The sequence below is a fragment of the Astatotilapia calliptera genome, chromosome 17 (assembly GCF_964374335.1).
Source record: "Astatotilapia calliptera chromosome 17, fAstCal68.1, whole genome shotgun sequence".
In the NCBI taxonomy this organism is placed as follows: Eukaryota; Metazoa; Chordata; class Actinopteri; order Cichliformes; family Cichlidae; genus Astatotilapia; species Astatotilapia calliptera.
In genome coordinates, this window is record NC_137438.1 from 39,079,618 (window position 1) to 39,099,941 (window position 20,324).

A 20,324-nucleotide genomic window follows, 5' to 3' on the forward strand; every position below is an offset into this window, starting at 1 on the left:
ATTCTACCGACATAAACAGGAACAGTTTGCAGCATGTATATTAAAGCAGCGGCTCCTTTAAATTAGTGGGGTTAGGTCATTTTCATGTAGGCATGCACAAATCACTTGTATTGATCTTGCAGTAAGTCATGAGAAACTGTGCAAAGTGTGCAGCCAGAACACCATGCTGTGTCTTGTATTGTGTACACTCCACGTGATGCAGTTGTTTAGCTAAATCATGTTTCCAAAAAATGTTACAAGCCTCCGAGTGATGATCTCTTCTGCAGAGTCCTTGGAGTGACAGAGTCACAAAAAAAGAGAGCGAGAGGGGAAAAAAGCACAAAAGTAAAACAGGAACATCTGTACTGAGCAGTGCATGGACAGCTTCTTTCCAGATGCTCGTGAGACACACAGGAAATCAGTGGTGGCAGTGATGTGGAGACATCCAGGCACAGATTCAACGCAGAGCTCAAAATGCATGGAGTAGATTCTATAAATGCCCGATGATGAAATTCTTCCGTATCTTCTCTTGCTTTCATTTTTGCAGTGATTCCCACCATTCAGCATGGCCCTCAGGTATTCAGCACAATCGAAGGAACGCCCATCTCCCTCCCCTGCCGTGCCGCTGGAGTACCGGCTCCTGATATCACCTGGACAAAGGTGTGCATCTCTTCTCTTGAAACAGCCAAAAAAAAAAAGCCAGGTCTCTTTAAATGCTGCCAAATAATTTTCAGTGCCACACACAGAGAAGCCATATGACACAGGGATGAAAGACACAACTAATAGTTAACTGTAGCTGTTAACTAACACTTAATATTGCTCAAGTTGCATCGCAATGTCTCACCTGATGATTTGGAAGGAGTAAATAATTCCCCTTTTCCTTAAATAGCCATTTTCCCTGATTCCCTCACACTTAAAGGATCAGTTGACTCGCGTACCCGTGCACAGATGAACCTCTTTATTCTCCTGTTGGCTGTTTTATGGCTAACACAGAGAGCATTTGTGTTTGTGCGATTTGGTTGTGTGGTTTTGAACAGCGATGAGCTCAAGTTGAAACCTTCCAGATGTGGATGCATTGTTTTCCACTGCGAAGGAACAGGTTCCTGCATTGTTTTGTGTCAGAGGTCAGGATTGCACAGAGACAATAGCGCTCGATTGGAAAATGGCTCTGTGAGGGTACATGTGCATGTTTGATGTGCTGCACTATGGAATCTACCTGCGTCCATTAGCTTGCACGGTGTCTTCAGCCTTCGAGCGCTCACATTTTGAGCCAGTCTATGCATGTGGACAGTCCCTCCCTCTTTTCAGTCTTTTACACTCGTTCCTCCGAGTTGTAAAAGCCTTGCTGTTAAAGTGAACAGGGCTACAGGGACATATGAAACTAGAGCCTACTAAGTTCTGCACCAGCTGTTAAAACGTGATTCCCTCTGATTCCTTTGCTGTTTTCTATAACATCAGTCAGATGATGGCATGTTAGTGACTGCAAGGCTGAAATATGACACACTCCCGCTGCACTAACATCACACTGGCTTTGTGCTTTGGGTTTATATGATTTGTGCATTTGTAATAATTACTTCATAGTGCTGCTGCGTAACAAGCGGGCAAAGAATCTGCTTTTATATTTAAGTATTTAGTGGGTCAAACCACACTTCTTTGTCTTGGACAACAAATCGAGTGTTAAAGCTGAGCTGATGAAGTAAAATCCAGCCCTGCTGTGATTTGTGTTCTAGGGTGGGGAGCTAGTGAACTTGGGTGGTTCGGCCTTCTCGTTGAATCCTGACGGCAGCCTCCTTATTACTTCCCCTTCTGGAAATGAGACTGGAGAGTTCATCTGTACTGCTGCTAATGCTGCTGGCCATGCTTCCAGGAAGGTCCAGCTCACGGTCTATGGTAAACCTCATCACCAGCTGAAGGCTACACATAGTCTGTAAAGAAGCACGGGGGCTAAATGTAGCATTTTACGTCAAGAAATTATTGCTAAATTAAGGTTTCTGGGATCACACTGATCATTTTTTACCAAGTCCACATTCTGTGCAAACTCTAAAAGATGATACCAACAAATCACCCACATTCAAAGTCGCTTAAATCTCCTTTCCTCCTCGTGTGATGCTCAGTTTGAACCTCAGCAGGTCAGCTTGACCATATCTACATGCCTAAATGCTAGCAGCGAGGAATTAAATGTCTGTGTGTTTGATCGCCCAGTCCGACCGAGGTCCAAAGCTGGCGATGACGAACACTCAGCAGGTCCGACGAAGATGTCGGTGATCGAGGGCGAGGATGCTGTTTTGCCATGTGATGTCCACAGTGTCCCGCCTCCCATCATCAGTTGGGCCAAAGAGAGGCAACTAATCTCTCCGTACTCTCCCAGGTAAACACATACACATGTACACGACTTTATTCTGCCATTTTCATGAAAGTCACACCAGACAAAATCACCTTCTACACCCGTGTCAATGACACATTTGCTTAAGTTTGGCTAAAATCACATTATCTTGGTTTTAACCTCAATGAGAGAGCTTGATTTGTTGTTTAAAGGAGAACCTACATACACTGTAATCTACAATGGAGTGCTTTGTCAACCGTTTATGACCTCAGGGCATAGTTTGTGGTTTTCTAAGATGACTGAGTAATCATACTCCTCCCTGTGATCTGTTGCTCCTACTATGCGCCTGGCAAACTGACTATAATTATGGTTGATGGTGGATTAGTAAGAATTACCAAAGTGTCTTTTTTTATGTAATAACCGAATAAGTCACTGAGTGGAAACTGTAAGTGTGTGAGTGCGTTTGAGGTTTCTTTTCTTAATATTTCTAAATTTGCAGCCATGCGTTTCACCCAGACTGTTTGGTTTTTAAGTATGTTCTTGTTTCTTCCAGACATGCAAAGCTTCCCTCTGGGTCTATGAAGATCTTAGAGACCAGGCTGTCAGACAGTGGACTCTATGTGTGCGTTGCTTCCAATATTGCTGGAAACTTAACGCAATCCATTGAGCTGAGCATTCAGGGTAAGTTTAGAAGATTAAAAATCTATGATGAGTGTAAAGATTCCTGATGTCTAATGTAAAAACTGTCAAAATATCAGAGTGAACTATGCAACCACCTGCATGAAAATAGATAACTGAACATATACAGTGTGTGATATCCATTTCTCAGATTTCAGACAGTCAAACTACTCATTCAGTACTCACAATTACCTAAATGAGAGGTGCAGCTCAGACATAATATCACCTGGGATTACATAGTTCACAGCCACACACATAATCTATAGTAACTCCTGGGCTGAAGTTCCTGCACTAAATATCATGCAGCTTCAGGTGAGGCAGAAGAAAAGCTTGGCAAATCATGTCCTTTCTACTGCAGTGCCCCCGAGTATTCATGCTGGCCCCCGGGTAATGAAGGTGCAGGTGGGTCACCCTGTGGAGCTGCCATGTGTGGTGAAGGGATTCCCAAAGCCCGTGCTAATCTGGACCAAGGATGGTAGAAGATACCCGGTGTCACCTGATGGCAGTCTGGCCTTGACCAATGTGGGACTGGATGATGAAGGAACCTACACTTGCGCAGCGACCAACACTGCAGGCAGAGATGAGGCTCGAGTTCAGCTTGTAGTTCAAGGTTGGCAACTTACAGTTTTACTCTACCGCTCAATTTTAAGACGCTCCATACTCAAACTGTTATAGATGCTTTGGAGTGTGTGTGATATGTTTGATTGTGTGTTTGCATCTTTTCAGTGCCCCCCGTTGTTGAAGTACTGGAGCCCCCCTTCAACAGTCCTCTGCAGGAGAGGGTTGCTAATCAGCGTATCGCCTTCCCCTGCCCTGCCAAAGGTGCCGTATTACCATCTCTTAGCTTTCAGTTCGCAAACAAGGATCACAACCAAATGCAAATGAAAGCACGTCTGTTCATAATGAAGCAACAAGCAAGGCAAGGGGCTGTGGTTTAGGGTTCTTCCTGTTAAAAGGACGTTTTGACTTCCCACTTTCCCCAAGTGATTGTTCATAGGGATTTGTCAACCTTTCTCCCTATTATTGTCGGGTCTTTGACTTTCAATATGAAGGTGAAGATTGTTGTGATTTGCTGCTATAAAAATAAGTAAATTGTATTGAACTGAGGGCCCGGGCCAGCTCGTGAGCCCGGCACCTGTGAGAGTGAATGACAAAGTGCATGCACCAGTTTGGTGCATTTATTAAAAAGAGTACAGTGCAGATTTTCTGTTGCAGGAGCGCAAACACAGAACAACTTTGGAATTCTTTTGCGAGTGTTCCTGTCTCCATCCCTTCTTCAGGTCTTCCCAAACCAGTGATTCGCTGGTTGCGTAATGGCCAGGAGCTGACAGGTAATGAGCCTGGCGTGTCCATCCTAGAGGACGGTACGCTGCTGATTCTGGCCTCTGTTTCACCGATGGATAATGGAGAGTACGTCTGTACCGCTGCCAACGACGCTGGATCCACTGAGAGGAAGTACCAGCTCAAAGTCAACGGTGACTGACCTGTTCTTTAAGTATTTTGCACCTCTAGTTCAAAAATAAAATTCCTACATTTCATAATATACTCATTACCTTTGGCACCTCCACAGTACCCCCAGATTTCCGTGACAGAGAAACATCCGGCAACCTGTCAGTGGTCCTGAGCCAGCCCACCAGCTTGGTGTGTGACGTCACAGGAACTCCAACGCCTGTCGTCACCTGGTACAAGGATGGAGCTCCTGTATGTGAATAATTGATTATATTGAATGGAAACAAAGACATATATTATTTTGCCATGTGTGTAAAGGTTACACCTTTAAAAGACAGGTACATAAATCAAATACACACACTGAGCGCTTTAAATTGCATGAGCCAAATTTAACCTGGGGTCATGAGACTGTGGTCTCTTTTTACATGAGAACAAGTAATGAGAAATTATAATGATGGAAGCCTTAAGCCTTGAAAGACTTAATGTGCTCTGATCACAGGGTGCGATGTCCAAGAGAACAGACTGTAAATGTGTGTGGAGCCTGTGTGCGTCCATGTGTGTGTGTAACAAAGACCTGCCAAAGAAGCCTTGGTTTCAATATGCTCAAAGCTGCAATGACAGAATAATAATGATAAACTGAGGGGAGAACAGAGCATCATCACACACTTTGCTGTCACGTCCCAGTTAGTTGGCTGCTTTTTGTTCCTTTGGCTGCTGAATGTTTTTCCCTGTCAGGCACAGATGGTGAAATCAGAACTTTAATCCACTAATTACGAGTAATCTAAATCTACGCTCTTCTCTCCGAATGTTTTCTTGAACTGCACACTTTTTGTGTTTTGTATACATTTTAAATTAGGTTTGTCTCTCTGTAGACCGCAGCCACTTTCAAATCTGCTGAGAAACGTATCAGCAGCTCGTTTTTTGTTTTTGTTTAGATCCTATTACAACGACGTTACACTGTGATTTTATTTATGCTGATCGACAGGTAGTTGCAAGTAGTGACATTCAGATTGCTGATATGGGAAAAACTCTGAGACTGCTGAAGGCAGAAACAGCAGACGCAGGCAGCTACAGCTGTGAAGCCATCAACGTCGCAGGAAACGCCGAAAGAAGCTTTTTTTTGGATGTGCTTGGTGAGTAAAGACAGTCGGTGGCGACGCGCAAAGACTATTCTGTGCTGCAGGTTAATGCAATCCTGTCTCCTAGATTTACCCACAATTCTCAGTTCGGTACAATTAATTCAGAGCTGCGTTAAAAAAGTATTTAGACCAAAAACGAGAGAACATATGATATACAGTGCTCTCTTCCTGATTGTTACTTTCTGAATTTTAATATACTTAAAAAAATCTTTTTGATAAGTTTGATAAATCTAAATGTTAAAATAAGAGCTGCTCAGCTTGTGGACGTGCAGAACTTGTCAGATATTGGCAACATTACTGCAGCAGAATAAGAAACTTGTAGTTGTACTATTAAAGCCATTTTTTCTCTCTTGGCTCCTTAGTCCCACCAACAATTATAGGTTCGGGCTCTCCTCAAGATGTTTCAGCAATTATCAAACAAGCTGTCTCTCTTGAGTGCGAGGTGCAGGGAATCCCTTTTCCTGCTATCCAGTGGTCCAAGGACAGGAAGTAAGCGTGCTCTGAAATGAAAAGAAATGAAGTTGGCTGAACATTCATTTGTCAGTACTTCCTGTTCTCATTCTTATTCTTAATCCTTTCTAGGCCGGTGTTTCTCGGTGATCCCAATCTGGAGGTCACAAACAGGGGTCAGGTTCTGAGAATAAAAAGTGCCCGTCTTGGAGATCAGGCCCGCTACCAGTGTAGTGCCACGAATACAGCTGGGAAACAGTCCAAGGACTTTAACCTTAGTGTCTATGGTTAGTGTGTAATCCTAAGCAAAGTAAATTTTCTAATGTAAATACAGCACCGTGTCTTGTCTTGAGCCACCCATCATTTCCAGAGAAATAGAAAATAGGTGGATAGATGCAGTTATTTATGGAAAAGTGTGCAAACATACATGGAAGTACAGTATGTGGGGCCAAAACGAGCTTCAGGAATCACCCTGGCGCTTTAAAAATACAGTTTTATGCTGTCAAACTGTGGAATTTTTTTTTATAGTTTTGTTGCTAAGCTGTCTGTCGTGTGTAGAAATATGTGTATAATTCAGGGTTATGTGCCTTGGTCGTGTACAAGGACTTGACTGAAAATGAGTGAAAAAGCAGCCAAAACTTTGAAAGACCTTCAGAAATCCTGGAGAACTGCTGCTCAGGAAAATCAGGCTCCGCAGCAGCAAAACGTAAAGAAACGAGTGGTGGCTCAAGACTTATGCACACTACTGTATACTGTGCATAAATCTTTTAGCACAATTAACATGGACAAACGTAGCTGAATTACAAATTTCAGTATGTTTATATGTTTATTTCAGTGCCCCCCTCCATCAAAGGAGGTAATGTCACCACAGAGGTGACGGCACTGCTGGATACTGCGGTAACTCTGGAGTGTGAGGCACGTGGGGTGCCGCTTCCCTCCATAACCTGGCACCGAAAAGGAGAGATCGTCCTGTCCAGCCGTCAGGCTCAACATGTAGAGCGAGGCCGCTACTTGAAGATCGTTCGTGCACAGGCCTCTGATGCTGGACAGTACACGTGTAAGGTGACCAGCGTGGCTGGGAGCGCTGAGAAAAGCTACACGCTGGACGTCTACTGTAAGAGCCAGAAATGATATCGACACACATCTTTGTGTTCACTGTGTTTTGTGTCAGCTTAAAGTAACAGCTGTTAAAAATTAATTTAAATGATGTTGTTTACAACAAGTCCAGAACAAGTCCTGGAAATGAAAACTGCCATCATCTCTGTGTTTAGAAAACCCTTTATTGGCTCTGAAGCTTAATTTGGTGATTTAGCATAAACCAGATGTAAGTTCTGCCTGATAAAAGCCTGAAATGTGTCAAATGCAAATAAGATTTTAAACCTTTGTCACGTTCTCTTCTTTCCGTGGCGGACCTCCCTGTGCAGTGCCTCCCACAGTCACAGGCGGGGATAAAGGGCCCATCAAAAGGAAAGTGGTTCTCAGTAAATCTCTGATCCTGGAGTGTGAGGCTGGAGGACACCCTCCACCTTCTCTTACGTGGCTGAAGGATGGAGTCCCTGTACGCGATGGGGCAAGTGTCCGTGTGCTCGAGCAGGGAAAGAAACTAGAAATCCCCTCGGCCGCCGTCTCAGACTCGGGACACTACATCTGTGTGGCTACGAGCATCGCCGGGGAGAAGGAGGTCAAATATGATGTCAGAGTTTTAGGTATAAACACACAGAAAATCGCTGATTTCTGGTATAACTACATCACTTTCCATTTTCTTCTTAGAGTGCTATCCCAGCTGTCATTATAGTGATTTTTCACAGATCACCCAAACTACAGCTGATGGGGAAACACCTGGGATATTTCTATCCATCCAAAATGCACACAATGCATTTTTAAGTCATGCACATGATACTGTTTGTAGGAAGTTGACCTGCTTGTTTGCTTGCATGTTATCCCAGGAAGTGTTTGGTCTGGCTTTGTTGTTCGTTCCACACCGATTTCTTTACTATATCCAAATTAGTGTTTTTGCTTTGAGAAAATTTAGTCTACTTAAGGTTTATTGGTAATGGAATTCAACATTTAATTCTGACAAGTAGAAACATCACAGGAAAAAAAGTGTGATCTAAACTGGCCGCTCAGTTGCATGTGTTTCATAACTGGTAAGAACGAGGACTAAGTACAGTCGACTTACCGACGTGATGCTGTCATTTATGGAGTAAATGTAAATGCCTGTGAGAAAGACATTCATCTCCTCTGGGTACCAAACAAGCGTCATTGCACAGCTGTGCCTTTAATAGAAATGCATTATAGCATTATGTAGCTTGCTATCGCCAGTGTATGAATGGGTGAATGACTGAATGTAGTGTAAAGCGCTTTGGGGTCCTATGGACTAGAAAAGCGCTATACAAATGCAGGCCATTTACCATTATTTCAAAGACGCTGCTGACAGGAAGTGTATTTTCTGAATTTGTACTTGCTAACAGAAAATCGGCGACTGCAGCCTGTCAGGTTTGCTCTTTAACTGTCTGACAGCTGAGAAAAGCGTCACGCCGTTGTCGGCAGGATTCGAACCTGCGCGGGGAGACCCCAATGGATTTCTAGTCCATCGCCTTAACCACTCGGCCACGACAACTCATGTTGAGCCGATGCTCTCGTGTTCTGCTGATTCTTATCTGCAGTGTCCTGTCACTTCACTGTGGGTTTGATGTATCTGGCCTCACATATGCTAGAAATATTTGTCAGAGTTTATTCTATTGAGCATAAACTGAAATGTCAGGAAAATGAATTAAAAAAAGATGATTTTCACTCCTAGTTCCTCCTTTCATCGATGGATCTGATAATGTGACGGTCACCACAGTTATACTTAACACACCTTTGGAGCTCGAGTGTCACACCGCAGGAACACCTACACCTGTAATCACGTAAGAGCTCGTCTATTGCTCACAGTTAAACAAATGCAAACAGGCCTTATTGAAAGTCACTGTAAAGTTAATTCCTTCCCAGGTGGCATAAGGACGGAAAGCTATTGCGACAGGGTGAAGGATTATGGATCGCAGCCGGTGGGCGACGCCTAGTCATCTCTCGCGCTCAGGTCTCTGACACAGCTCTCTTTCAGTGTGTGGCCACCAATGAGGCAGGAAACCATAATAAGGACTTCAGTGTGGTTGTCCAAGGTAAAACAAAGAAACTTACTTTAAAATTAAAAAGACCCATCTCAGTATCTTTTAAATGTAAATGGCTTTACCTAAACTCTAGTTGCAAGCTGCAGCAAAATCTCGCTTTACCTTTTTTAAATTTCCTGGTTCCTCATTTTCAGTTGTAAAATGTTTCCAAGGATAAAAACCTGCCCTCTGTACCTCTGCAGTTCCTCCATCCATCCGTACCAATGGACCTACTGAACGTTCAGTGATTCTCCACAAGCCCGTGAGTCTGGACTGTGTCTCCAGTGGAATTCCTCCTCCAACCATTACCTGGCTTAAAAATGGACGACCAGTCGACGCAACTAGTGAGCACCTGCAGGTTGGTCCCTTAATTGTCTGACATTTTCAAGCTATTCACTTTAAAATCAATCATCACTGAAGCATGAACTTCTTCAGGTGAACCACAGATCCATACATGCTGTATATCTGCAGCCAAACCTAGATTCTCCCTCTCTCCTTGATGCAATTCAAATTATTACTTATTTTTATACACAGTGCTTTCAGTATGGAAACACAGCTCATTTCTCTATATTTTACTTTTGAGGAGCCAGACTTTCTTGTAATTTTGTATCTATATGTAACAAACAAAGTAGTAAACAACCACTTTGTAAAATGTATCTTTATAACTTTGTTACAAGCAGCCTGAATCTGCAACAAATGTCAAAAACAAGTTTTTGAGTATTTTTGCAAAAAGCAACATCATTACCAAAGAGTTCTAATCTGAAAACTGGACATATCTCAGAATATCCTCAAAAATGTTTGGAAACTAGACAAGAACTGTCAGGCTTCACAACTATCCACAACAGATGAACAGTATCCGAAAGTTTTGTCCTAAGAAACAGGAAGAAATCCCACAAAGAGCCGACACAGGACCTGAGAGATGCATCTGGCTCGTCAGGTGATCCGTCTGCCTTCATCTTTTGGGGGCTGGTGTTGGGGATCTTGTCAAAACTCACATACCTTCTCGAAAACATGTGATTGGCAACATTTTCATCTGACAATGATCCCGAGCACATTGTCAGTGCAGTGAAAGCAGACCTGGACAGAAAAACACACAGTGGGAGATTATCAGTCATGGACTGGCCTCCCCGGAACCCAGACCTCAACATTACTGAAGCGGTGTGGGATCATGTTGACAGACAATCCAACAAAAGGCAGCCAACATCCACAGAAGAGCTTTCAAGAAGCTGGGCTATTATTCCTGTTATGATGAAGAATAAAGCTGGTCACACCAAATATTGACTTTCACACTCATTCGCCTGCTTTTGCTTCATATACTGCATTTCCATGTATGTTTGCACATTTCAATAAATCACATATTTCTCAAATTTCCTAGCAAAAAGTAAGGAGGTGGGGCTTAAGGCTTAAGAGTACTAACAGGTTAGAAGAAGAAGAAGCAGAAGCAGCAGAAAGCGATTCATTCTTATTCTTCACTGCTCAGTAATTACCAATCTGAATTCTCTGTATCTGCCACAGCTGGAGTCAGCAGGCAGGACACTAAAGATTACAGAGGCAAGACTGGAGGATTCTGGGAAATTCACTTGCCTGGCCACTAACGCAGCTGGTGAAGCTCAGCAGCACATAAGACTCAGCGTCCACGGTAACTTACGTATGGATATACAAATCACTCGCTCTGCATGTTTGTCTCGCTTATCTTCCTCCTCCTATATCCAGAGTTGATAATAATAAGCTGTTGTTTCTGGGTGTAATTCTGTTTGTGTCCCTCAGAGCCTCCCAGTATCCCGTCCTCTGGAGAGACCATTAACCAGACCATTCTGTCAGGCTTTTCCACTGAGCTCGAGTGCAAGGCCGCGGGCAGCCCATTACCTGGTAAGACTGTTCACTAACAACCTCCTCAGTCCCACTGTGCGCACTCAAAGCCTTTACAGTGTAGTTTTCCTACAAACAGCTTCAGCTTCTTCCCTCTCCTTCTTTTTCCATTTGGATGATCTAAACACTCAAAGATGTGCTACATATAAATTCATGTGTAACTAGGTTCTTATTGTAAAATCACTTTCTTCATTGTTAGAGGAAGTGTTACAGTACAGCAATTTAGTATCTATGTAACCATAACTGGGCAACGGAAATTCTTTATCAACTTTAAAAATTCTAAAAAAAATGTAAAAATTACAATTCTTTATAATAAACTTTGATTTTTAGTCCAACATTTATTTTATTTGCTATTGTCTTCAGATTTTAAATAAACTCAAACCCTCATTAATCTCTTTTAAGCCTAGTTTTCTGTTTAATAGTTCTTTTGCTGAAAGTATTTTTGATATCCTTCGTGCCTTAGCTATCACTTGGTACAAAGATGGCCGACCTCTGACCAGTGCAGCTGGTGTGACGTTACGGAAGCGTGGCCAGATGCTGGAGATTGAACGAGCACAGCTGTCCGATGCTGGCATATACAGATGTGTCGCTGTGAACCTGGCTGGAGCTGCTGAGATATCTCACAGACTTCAGGTCCTCGGTGGGTGGCTTTCTCATTAATTAAGCAGAAGTATGCTGAACTTTTTGGTTGTTCGTGAGTAATACTATCTCTATAAGTTAGAGATTAGTCGCTGACAGATGATGACAATATGCGGATAGCTGAAAAACAAAAACAACTCCAGTGGCGTTGCAGATCGTCACTGACTGAGTGCTTTATCCTCGTGCCTTGCAGTGCCCCCGGTCATCTCCAGCCGAGGCGGTACGGTAACTGTTGTGGTGAATGAAGCCGTCAGGTTGGAGTGTGAGGCTACAGGGGTTCCTGCTCCCAGTATCACATGGCTCAAAGATGGCAGCCCTGTGGCAAGTGTTTCACATGGCATACAGGTGACATCACTACATTCATGCTTAGTGCTTTGTGCCGGATCATTCCAGAAATCTGTTGTGATGCAAAATGCGAGGTGACGTTATCCTCAGGTTATGTTGAACATTGCAGGTGTGCGGAAGCTCTGTGTTAGATAATAATAAAAGTCTTCTGCAGACCTTTTAACGACTGTGTGCTGTGAGTCTGTGCGTGAGCCGAGCACCGTGACGTGACCTCTGCTCTGTTTCCGTCGGCCTGTCAGGTGTTTGCTGGTGGCAGAGTGCTGTCCCTGGATAGCGCACAGGTTAGCGACACAGGCAGGTACACCTGTGTGGCTGTCAACGCTGGAGGAGAACAGCACAGAGACTATGACCTGAAGGTTTATGGTGAGAACATGAACAGCTGTTGTTGCATACATGTACCTATATGGTATCATATGGTAAACAGCATGTATAGTACTTTTTTTTTTTTTAAATCCTTTATTCGTTTTGTTTTTTTTAGAAAAGTGTCTGACATCATTTGCAGTCCCCAGCTTAGGTTAACTGGTGGCTCTAAATTTGCCATCGGTGTGAATTTGTGTAACAGTCTGTGTTAGCTTTGTGACACTGATGACCTGTCCAGGGTGCATACTGCCTCTTGCCATATGGCTCCAGTCCCACCATTAACCTGAATTGGATAAGCAGAAGATGATGCATGATGAATGCATGTTCATTAGGTTCAAATAAATGCATATCCATGAAATATGAATCGATTCAAATAACTTATTGTTTATACTAAAGACACAAGTATCTGTATTTTACCGTATAAATATAAAATAGTTTTAAAAACAGATTTATCCGTCCATCCATCCAAGGTTTTGACTTTCACCTGTTTATTTGTGGATCACTAATGTTGCCTTTTTAAAAAGCTTTAACATCATAGTGCACTCTCTCGTTACATGCCCTGGTTCTTCTCTTTAGAGTTTAATCGTACTCATGCATGTTACGGCTGCTCCTTCTCAGCTGCTTTGTTTTGCTAACTAATGGTTATGACTGACTGTCAAATGTCTTACAGCAGAAACCAGACTGAGCACCAGGCTGTGAATTATAATACAGAAACAATATCTGGCAAGAGCCTTGAGCAAAGCATGTGCGTGTAGAGGAAGTGCGGCTTGACTGAGTTTAGCGTTTCAATAAACGCTGTCAGCCTCCTGAACAGAGCCGAGCTTGATGGCGACTCAGCTGTTATACAAGTCTAATCAAAGCTAATGTCACTGAGGTAATAGGAAACATGTCATCTTACATACATGGGATTGTAGAGTCTGTGTTTGGATCTTTGTTCGTATATGCATGCAGAATGCAAACATCCACATGATGCGAGTTTCCTCGCAGAGATCAAAAAGAAAGGAGGGAAAAAGAACTTGTCCACTGAAGTGAAGGCAGATTTGTTGTGGTAATTGGTACCATTCTTCAGCTGATAGCCTATTCCCGTCCTTCTCCGATGACTTGGGCTCTGTCTGAACAGCGACCACAGTTGAAGGGACATTGGCCTGCTGTCATTTTCTAAATAAGAGCCGACTGTCTTCTGAAAAACTTGTAAACAGAGGCTTAAACAAAACGCCTTTCATCTCATATATTCTGGGATTTCTGCCTCCTGTTAAAATAATTACATTATTATTCCCTGAGAAATGATTTCCTGAGCTACTTCAAAGTCAGTTCATTTCATAGGCGTGTGCTTTCGTTGCACAGATGCTCAGTGGCAAATACACATCCTGTCCAGAACTTCTTGAAATTGCTGGAAATCAAAGCAACGGCCATCCAACTGGTATTTTTTAATCCCTACTCATTTTCCATCTCAGTGCATGTTAGCAATTCCCAGTGACGTTAGCTTTCATAACCTTCTGGGAAACGAAGAAACTCAGATTTATAATGTCACTAAAATATGTTGAACTGGTTTAATGATGCCGTCATAACCCAGGATGCAATTGGAGCTTAAAGAGCACCAGATGCACAACAAACAGCGCCTGTGCTGCTCAGGAAGCAATTATATTGTTTACCCATGAGGTAATCTAACAAGTTTAGTGTGCTTTGTGGGACAAAGCAGCACTTTCACAACAGCGCACCCTTAATACAAAAGATTTACTCCGAATCATGTCATTTAAATGATTTCATCCCAGAAAGTATTCATTCGATGACAGAAGCCTTTTCAGGAGCTCGTCTTCATGTTTTGCCACAGTGCCACCAAACATCAAGGGCGAGGAGGTGAATGCTACAGTGATGCTCGGTCAACCCGTGGAGCTGCACTGCCAGAGTGATGCAGTCCCCCCACCCACCCTGTCCTGGCTCAAAGATGGCCGCCCTCTCTTTAGGAAGCCTGGTCTGACTGTGTCAGCAGATGTTAGTCTGCTTAAGGTACAGTTCATCATACAACCATCATATAGCTAAAAGACAACTGGAAAGGCTAACTTTAATCTTAAGAGGTCCCTTTTAACGATGACCGTCTCTCCTGCTGTTAGTTGCATTTTTTCTTTGGCCAAAACTCTGTTCTCTGTCTACAAACTGGCAGATCAGCAGGGTGCATGTGCAGGACTCAGGCAGATATACCTGCGAAGCCACAAACATTGCTGGCAAAACAGAGAAGAACTATAACCTCAATGTGTGGGGTAAGTTGATCTTGTGTCACTGTCGTGCATTTGGACTGACCTGAAGAGATTTTTCAGTCTTTCTTGGACTGTTAGACAAAACAGAAACAAAAAGCTTTTTGTTAGTAGATTTTGATCTTTCTTTGCAGCCCATCATCACGATGATTTATGCATCGCTCATTTACTAGTACTAATGCATGCAGTGTGACTGCCTCCTTTTGGCGTCCCTTTGCTATTACAGTGTCTCCCAGTATCCGAGGCTCTGAGGAGGCGTCTCCTCTGACGGTAGTTGAAGGCAGTCTCATCACTCTTATGTGTGAGTCCAGTGGCATACCGCCTCCCAGTCTCACATGGACGAAGGATGGTAAGCCAGTTTCTGCTTTGATCAAACGTGGGGAGGCAGTGCGCATGCGCGGGTGGCGTGCTGGAACGCCTCACCTATCCTGTGTTTTGTTTATATTCCAGGTTCTGAAGTGAAATCTGACCAGCGGGTCAGGATTCTGTCAGGAGGTCGTCAGCTGCAGATCTCCAGCGCTGAGAAGACAGATGCTGCTTCTTACACCTGCACAGCCTCCAGTGCAGCTGGCACCGTCTCCAAGGAGTACAGCCTGCAGGTTTATGGTGTGTAAACACCACGAATTCATCCTTTTTTTTTTCAATTGCCTTTTTGCCTATAAAGGATACAGGCTGTACAGGTGTTGGTTAAATGTTGTCTCTATGGGGGAAAGAGTTAAGGTGATAAAAACAGTAAAAAGCTTCTCTCATCTCATCTTTTTAATGACACACCACTCACCCGCTTTTCTCACTTCAGTCCGTCCTTCCATCAGACGCACCGAAGGCGGCGCTGATGAGGTCACTGTGATAAAGGGAGGTGATGTGACGCTACAGTGTGATGCTGAAGGTGTGCCGCGACCTGCGGTCACGTGGCTGAAAGACGGACGGCCGATCACAGGCCAGCATGGTGCAAAGGTCCTGAACGAGGGGAGGCTATTGCAGATTAAAGATGCCAAAGTGTCAGACACGGGACGCTACACGTGCATCGCTGTTAACGTGGCGGGACAGGCTGACAGCAAGCATGACATCAGCGTCCACGGTATGAAACAGGAATTGCTTTCAGATATTAAAGTTTTTTGTGTTTTCATAATGATCAAAGAAATCATCTTTGTGTCCATTTACCTCCTTTTCTCTCATCTTCAGTCCCACCAAGTATAATCGGGCAGGTGCAGTTTCCAGAAAATGTGAGTGTTGTCATGAGGAACCCAGTTGCTCTGATCTGCGAGGCCTCCGGCATCCCTCTTCCTACCATCTCCTGGTTGAAGGACGGTCAGCCAATTAAAACGACTAGTTCAGCGCGCATCCTTTCAGGTCTGTTCCTGTTTGACTTTTCGTGACTTTTCAAGCTCTTAGTCTTGATTTTTACTTCCCAGCTAGGTTTCAGAGGTTTCAACATTTGCAATGCACTGCCACTAATAATATTATGGAATGACTGCGACCACGGCCAAATGCAGACGCCGGTTCTGTGAAAAACCAGCAGAAAAACAATTAAATTGTGAAGCAAAAGAATGTTAATATTAATTTGAAAAGTTGGAAATGGAAACTGTAACAAAGTGTGAGTGAATCCTAATGACACTCATGTTGTCAAACCTGGAGTTGTTTCAGTAACATGTCATTATTTTTCAATTATTTTCTCATTAACTGTGGCAAAGCTACGCTGTTGGCTGTTGAGACTGACATTAGTCTGAAATATCATTAAACTCTGTCCTAAATGTTTGAACAGCTGTGGTTCTAAGAGTTCAGCTTCTCTGTGTTGATTGATTTCAGTGCTCAGAAAGGCTAATGTCATTTCAACACGTTTAAAAGCCTGTTTACGTGTTCTTGTCATGTTTTATTTCTGGGGAAAAAAAGTACTTTTCTTCTGACCTAGCTTTTAAAGACATTACACGTGGTTATAGAAACATAATAATAATGGACTTGTTTAACTTCTAGGTGGCCGCAGCCTGCGTCTGATGCATGCTGCAGCAGAGGATGCTGGGAGATACACTTGCATCGTGTCTAACAGCGCTGGGGAGGAGAGGAAGACCTTTGACCTTGACATCCTTGGTGAGAAAATAGAAAATTTATTGTATCATGTTTTGTTTTGTTTGTTTGTTTGTTTTTGTTTTTAGCTTTATGCCATAATATTGTCTAACTAAAGTGACTGTGCATTTACATATATTGTACCATGCTCGAAAAGGTGGAGGAGGTGGCTGAAGACAGGGAGGTGCAGATTATGGGTGCATGGATGGATGAATGGATGGATGTTTATTTTCCACTTAATGATAAAATGGACTTTGATAGAAAATAATAACTATTTAACTGATTTTTCCGACAGTTCCCCCGAGCATTGTGGAGGAGGGAACTATGGTGGATACTAAAGTGAAGGAGAAACACAACATCACTCTCACTTGTGAAGCATCAGGTATTTGAGATAATCTGGTAATGAAATGTTTGGATCAATCCTTACTGTAAGTTCCAGTCAAGATAATCTCTGTGCTTTGGAACAATTTTCTTAAGCCCTTTTACAATTTCCCAGGTAATCCTGTACCTGAGATTAAATGGCTGAAGGATGGACAGCTGCTGGTGCCTGACGGGCATTACCAAATTCTGTCTCATGGCCGTTTCCTCCAAATCTCTGGAGCCCAAGTCGCAGACACTGGCAGGTACAGCTGCCTGGCCTCTAACAGTGCAGGAGACCGCAGGCGGCATTACAATCTTAATGTCCTGGGTACAAAGACAACTCTTTTTCCATTTTGGAGACTTTGAGTTCATTACACGTGGAATGAAATCATATTACTTATTTGTCTGTTTTTTCCCCTCTTTTCTTGACCAGTTTCTCCCACCATTGCTGGGTCAGGCCCTGACATTTCTGCAGAGGAGGTTACAGTAACCCTGAGCAGCCCCACCTCACTGGTGTGTGAAGTCCAGTCTTACCCTCCTGCTCTGATCATGTGGCTCAAAGATGGCACTCTGTTTGAATCCAGTCGCAACGTCAGAGTCCTTCCAGGTTTGCAATGACGTGCACAATGAAAATAAAGAAGCAATAAAGGGACAGAAGGAAAATGTGTTAGAATCTTTGAATCGTGACTCTGTGGCTGTTACAGGTGGGCGAACGCTGCAGATTCTCAATGCTAAACAAGAGGATGCTGGGAGGTATACCTGCGTGGCCACTAATGAGGCTGGAGAGACACTGAAGCACTATGAGGTCAAGGTTTATGGTGAGACCCCTTCAGCTTTGGGAGCATGCTGCAGCATAAAATGTTTTATGTGTGTTCAGTTCTAGCATAATCTATTGCACATGCTTTCTTGTACAAGTAAATATAATTTACAGCTCCTTGTCAGAAGTTTACATCCACTCATCATGGACATAAATGTCATGGTAATTTGGGGTTTCAGTGATTTATTAGAACTGTTCATTTTTCCAGGGAACCATGATTATAAAGCACACATCTTTATTGACTTTAAAAAAAACAAGAACAGAGTGCACAAGTTTGAAATTATGTTGGATTGTCTCTCACCCACATGGGGTCAAAAGTGCTGCTGAATCTTCTACAATGTCTTTTAACTTGACAGGATCGATTTAATTTCTCATTAGTGGTCATGATTGACTACAACTGGTCGTTCTCAGCATAAAAAGGATTTGTATGACAGTAATCACTGGATTGGCCATTGCTCAGAACAATGGGAAAGTCCAAGGAAGTCAGTGAAGGTTCAAGAAGGAGAATTGTAGAGTTATACGAGTTGTGAAAGATTTCTAAACAACTGCAAATCCCAAGATCATCAGTTCTAACAACTGTATGTAAATACAACTCATTTGGATGTGTCACCACTTTGCCACGGTCTGGAAGAAGATGCAAACTGTTACCCTCAGATCAGGAACAACGGAGGAAAACTAGGCTCAAGTCTGGTATGAAATGGGGTTTTTTCCACAACGATGCCTCTTGTACATCGTCTTATTATCTTTTGGGAGACGCCTGCGTCACTTTCCGGTCAAAAAAAAGTTGCTGGTTGAATAAAAGTAACTTTAAGTCAAAATTTGCCAGGAGTATGAATAATTATAGGCTTCACTGTATATATTAGAGCCTGCATGTATCCAAAATAAATAAAACTTGTGCCCCTCATTCTTGTTTTTGAAGGGCAGTAAAGATGTATACTGTACAATCCTTCCATCTTGGACAAAAGAAATCATTAGAAGAGATTCATATCAATGATGAGTGGATGTAAACGTCTGACCACAACTGTAAATTACTGATAAGAATTACCAGTAATCAGATTTACATTAAACATATTTTAACTTGTTTTTGTCTCCAGTTCCTCCACAGATTAATAAGAATGACATTCCCGGGGAAGGACTGGCCCCTAAAGAGGTCAAAATCAAGGTTAACAGCACCCTGACTTTGGAGTGTGTTGCTCAGGCCTTTCCTACCCCCGCACTGCAGTGGTATAAAGATGGACAGGTAACATCTGGGATATTTTCACAGTTTTTTAAAGCCGTGGGATTAAAGGCTTGAAAAAAAGTTTTTTCTCTGCACAGATCCTGCAGTCAGATGACCACGTGTCCATTACAGCCAACGGGCGGATCGTTCAGATCAAACATGCTCAGGTGTCAGACACTGGCCGCTACACCTGTGTAGCCACTAATATAGCTGGAGAGGATGAGAAGGACTTTGATGTAAATATACAAGGTGAACTGGGTTGACTAATGCAGATGTGTGCACTGCAACTATTATTTAATAAAGACACTACATAAATGCACAACCATGCGCCTGATGGCGTTTCCTCCTGTTAGTAATGTAATGCGTGAAGTAAGGTTTTAACGTCTGTCCTCTTTTTCCCCGCTGCTCAGTTCCACCTAATTTTAACAGGCCTGGTGCAGATGGTGATACCACGTCTTCCTCAGGCTTTGGAGTTGATGCACGAGACGTGATACTCAACAATCCCATCTCCCTGTACTGTGAGACCAACGCCGTCCCCCCTCCGACCCTCACTTGGTACAAAGACGGACATCTGCTGACATCGAATGACAAAGTTCTGATCCTGCCAGGTGAGACAGATGACGAAAACTGTAAGGAAGAGATGAAATGTGAAGGATATTTAGTCCATACACATTTTCTACTGCTTTAATCTCAGGTGGGCGAGTGCTACAGATTCCCAGGGCCCAGATTGAGGACTCAGGCAGGTACACATGTGTGGCTGTCAATGAAGCAGGAGAGGACTCCATCCAGTATGATGTTAGAGTGCTATGTGAGTAAAAACACCCTTATTTCCTGTGGGACAAGTATCGATCAGTTTAGCAGAGAACGGTTCACATGCATGTATGTGTTCTGCACTAGTACCTCCGACCATACGCGGAACAGACAGCGACCTGCCTGATGAAGTCACAGTGCTGGTCAATAAAACTGCCCAACTGGAGTGTCACGTGGAGGGAACCCCGGCCCCCAAAATTAGCTGGTTTAAGCACAACCAGCCAATCACCTCCAACAGCTTGCACAGAATTCTGTCCAATGGGAGAGCGCTTCAGGTAACAACCAGGAAACACAGACTGATTAAATTTGTATTTTTAAACCTCCCATACCCCACACAAGGTACGATGTCTTGACAACAATGAAAATAACTGTAATTGTTCTTTTTACTTCTTTTACTTGTTTATGTAAACATGTCAGTATCAATG

The 20,324-nt window shown here is 43.1% G+C and overlaps 1 protein-coding gene and 1 non-coding gene across 2 annotated transcripts in view; one reads left to right on the top strand and one right to left on the bottom strand.

The window, feature by feature from the left end:
* The window catches only part of hmcn1 (hemicentin 1), a 99,933-nt gene that overhangs the window by 48,437 nt on the left and 31,172 nt on the right, over positions 1-20,324 (top strand). The window contains exons 20-56 of the mRNA XM_026146195.2: positions 527-639; positions 1,710-1,869; positions 2,182-2,347; positions 2,856-2,983; positions 3,339-3,590; positions 3,707-3,802; positions 4,261-4,455; positions 4,551-4,681; positions 5,415-5,562; positions 5,931-6,057; positions 6,151-6,305; positions 6,854-7,132; positions 7,443-7,724; positions 8,819-8,927; positions 9,010-9,179; positions 9,371-9,525; positions 10,683-10,806; positions 10,935-11,036; positions 11,500-11,676; positions 11,869-12,020; positions 12,260-12,383; positions 14,212-14,387; positions 14,542-14,638; positions 14,859-14,981; positions 15,083-15,238; positions 15,429-15,710; positions 15,815-15,982; positions 16,604-16,717; positions 16,989-17,075; positions 17,190-17,381; positions 17,487-17,660; positions 17,758-17,871; positions 18,965-19,110; positions 19,188-19,338; positions 19,500-19,697; positions 19,784-19,897; positions 19,987-20,174. Coding sequence (XP_026001980.2) covers positions 527-639; positions 1,710-1,869; positions 2,182-2,347; positions 2,856-2,983; positions 3,339-3,590; positions 3,707-3,802; positions 4,261-4,455; positions 4,551-4,681; positions 5,415-5,562; positions 5,931-6,057; positions 6,151-6,305; positions 6,854-7,132; positions 7,443-7,724; positions 8,819-8,927; positions 9,010-9,179; positions 9,371-9,525; positions 10,683-10,806; positions 10,935-11,036; positions 11,500-11,676; positions 11,869-12,020; positions 12,260-12,383; positions 14,212-14,387; positions 14,542-14,638; positions 14,859-14,981; positions 15,083-15,238; positions 15,429-15,710; positions 15,815-15,982; positions 16,604-16,717; positions 16,989-17,075; positions 17,190-17,381; positions 17,487-17,660; positions 17,758-17,871; positions 18,965-19,110; positions 19,188-19,338; positions 19,500-19,697; positions 19,784-19,897; positions 19,987-20,174 — 5,825 coding nt within the window. The remainder of the gene's footprint in view (positions 1-526; positions 640-1,709; positions 1,870-2,181; positions 2,348-2,855; positions 2,984-3,338; positions 3,591-3,706; positions 3,803-4,260; positions 4,456-4,550; positions 4,682-5,414; positions 5,563-5,930; positions 6,058-6,150; positions 6,306-6,853; positions 7,133-7,442; positions 7,725-8,818; positions 8,928-9,009; positions 9,180-9,370; positions 9,526-10,682; positions 10,807-10,934; positions 11,037-11,499; positions 11,677-11,868; positions 12,021-12,259; positions 12,384-14,211; positions 14,388-14,541; positions 14,639-14,858; positions 14,982-15,082; positions 15,239-15,428; positions 15,711-15,814; positions 15,983-16,603; positions 16,718-16,988; positions 17,076-17,189; positions 17,382-17,486; positions 17,661-17,757; positions 17,872-18,964; positions 19,111-19,187; positions 19,339-19,499; positions 19,698-19,783; positions 19,898-19,986; positions 20,175-20,324) is intronic.
* Positions 8,557-8,638, bottom strand: trnas-aga (transfer RNA serine (anticodon AGA)). The gene has a single exon. It is a non-coding gene; the product is annotated as a tRNA-Ser (tRNA).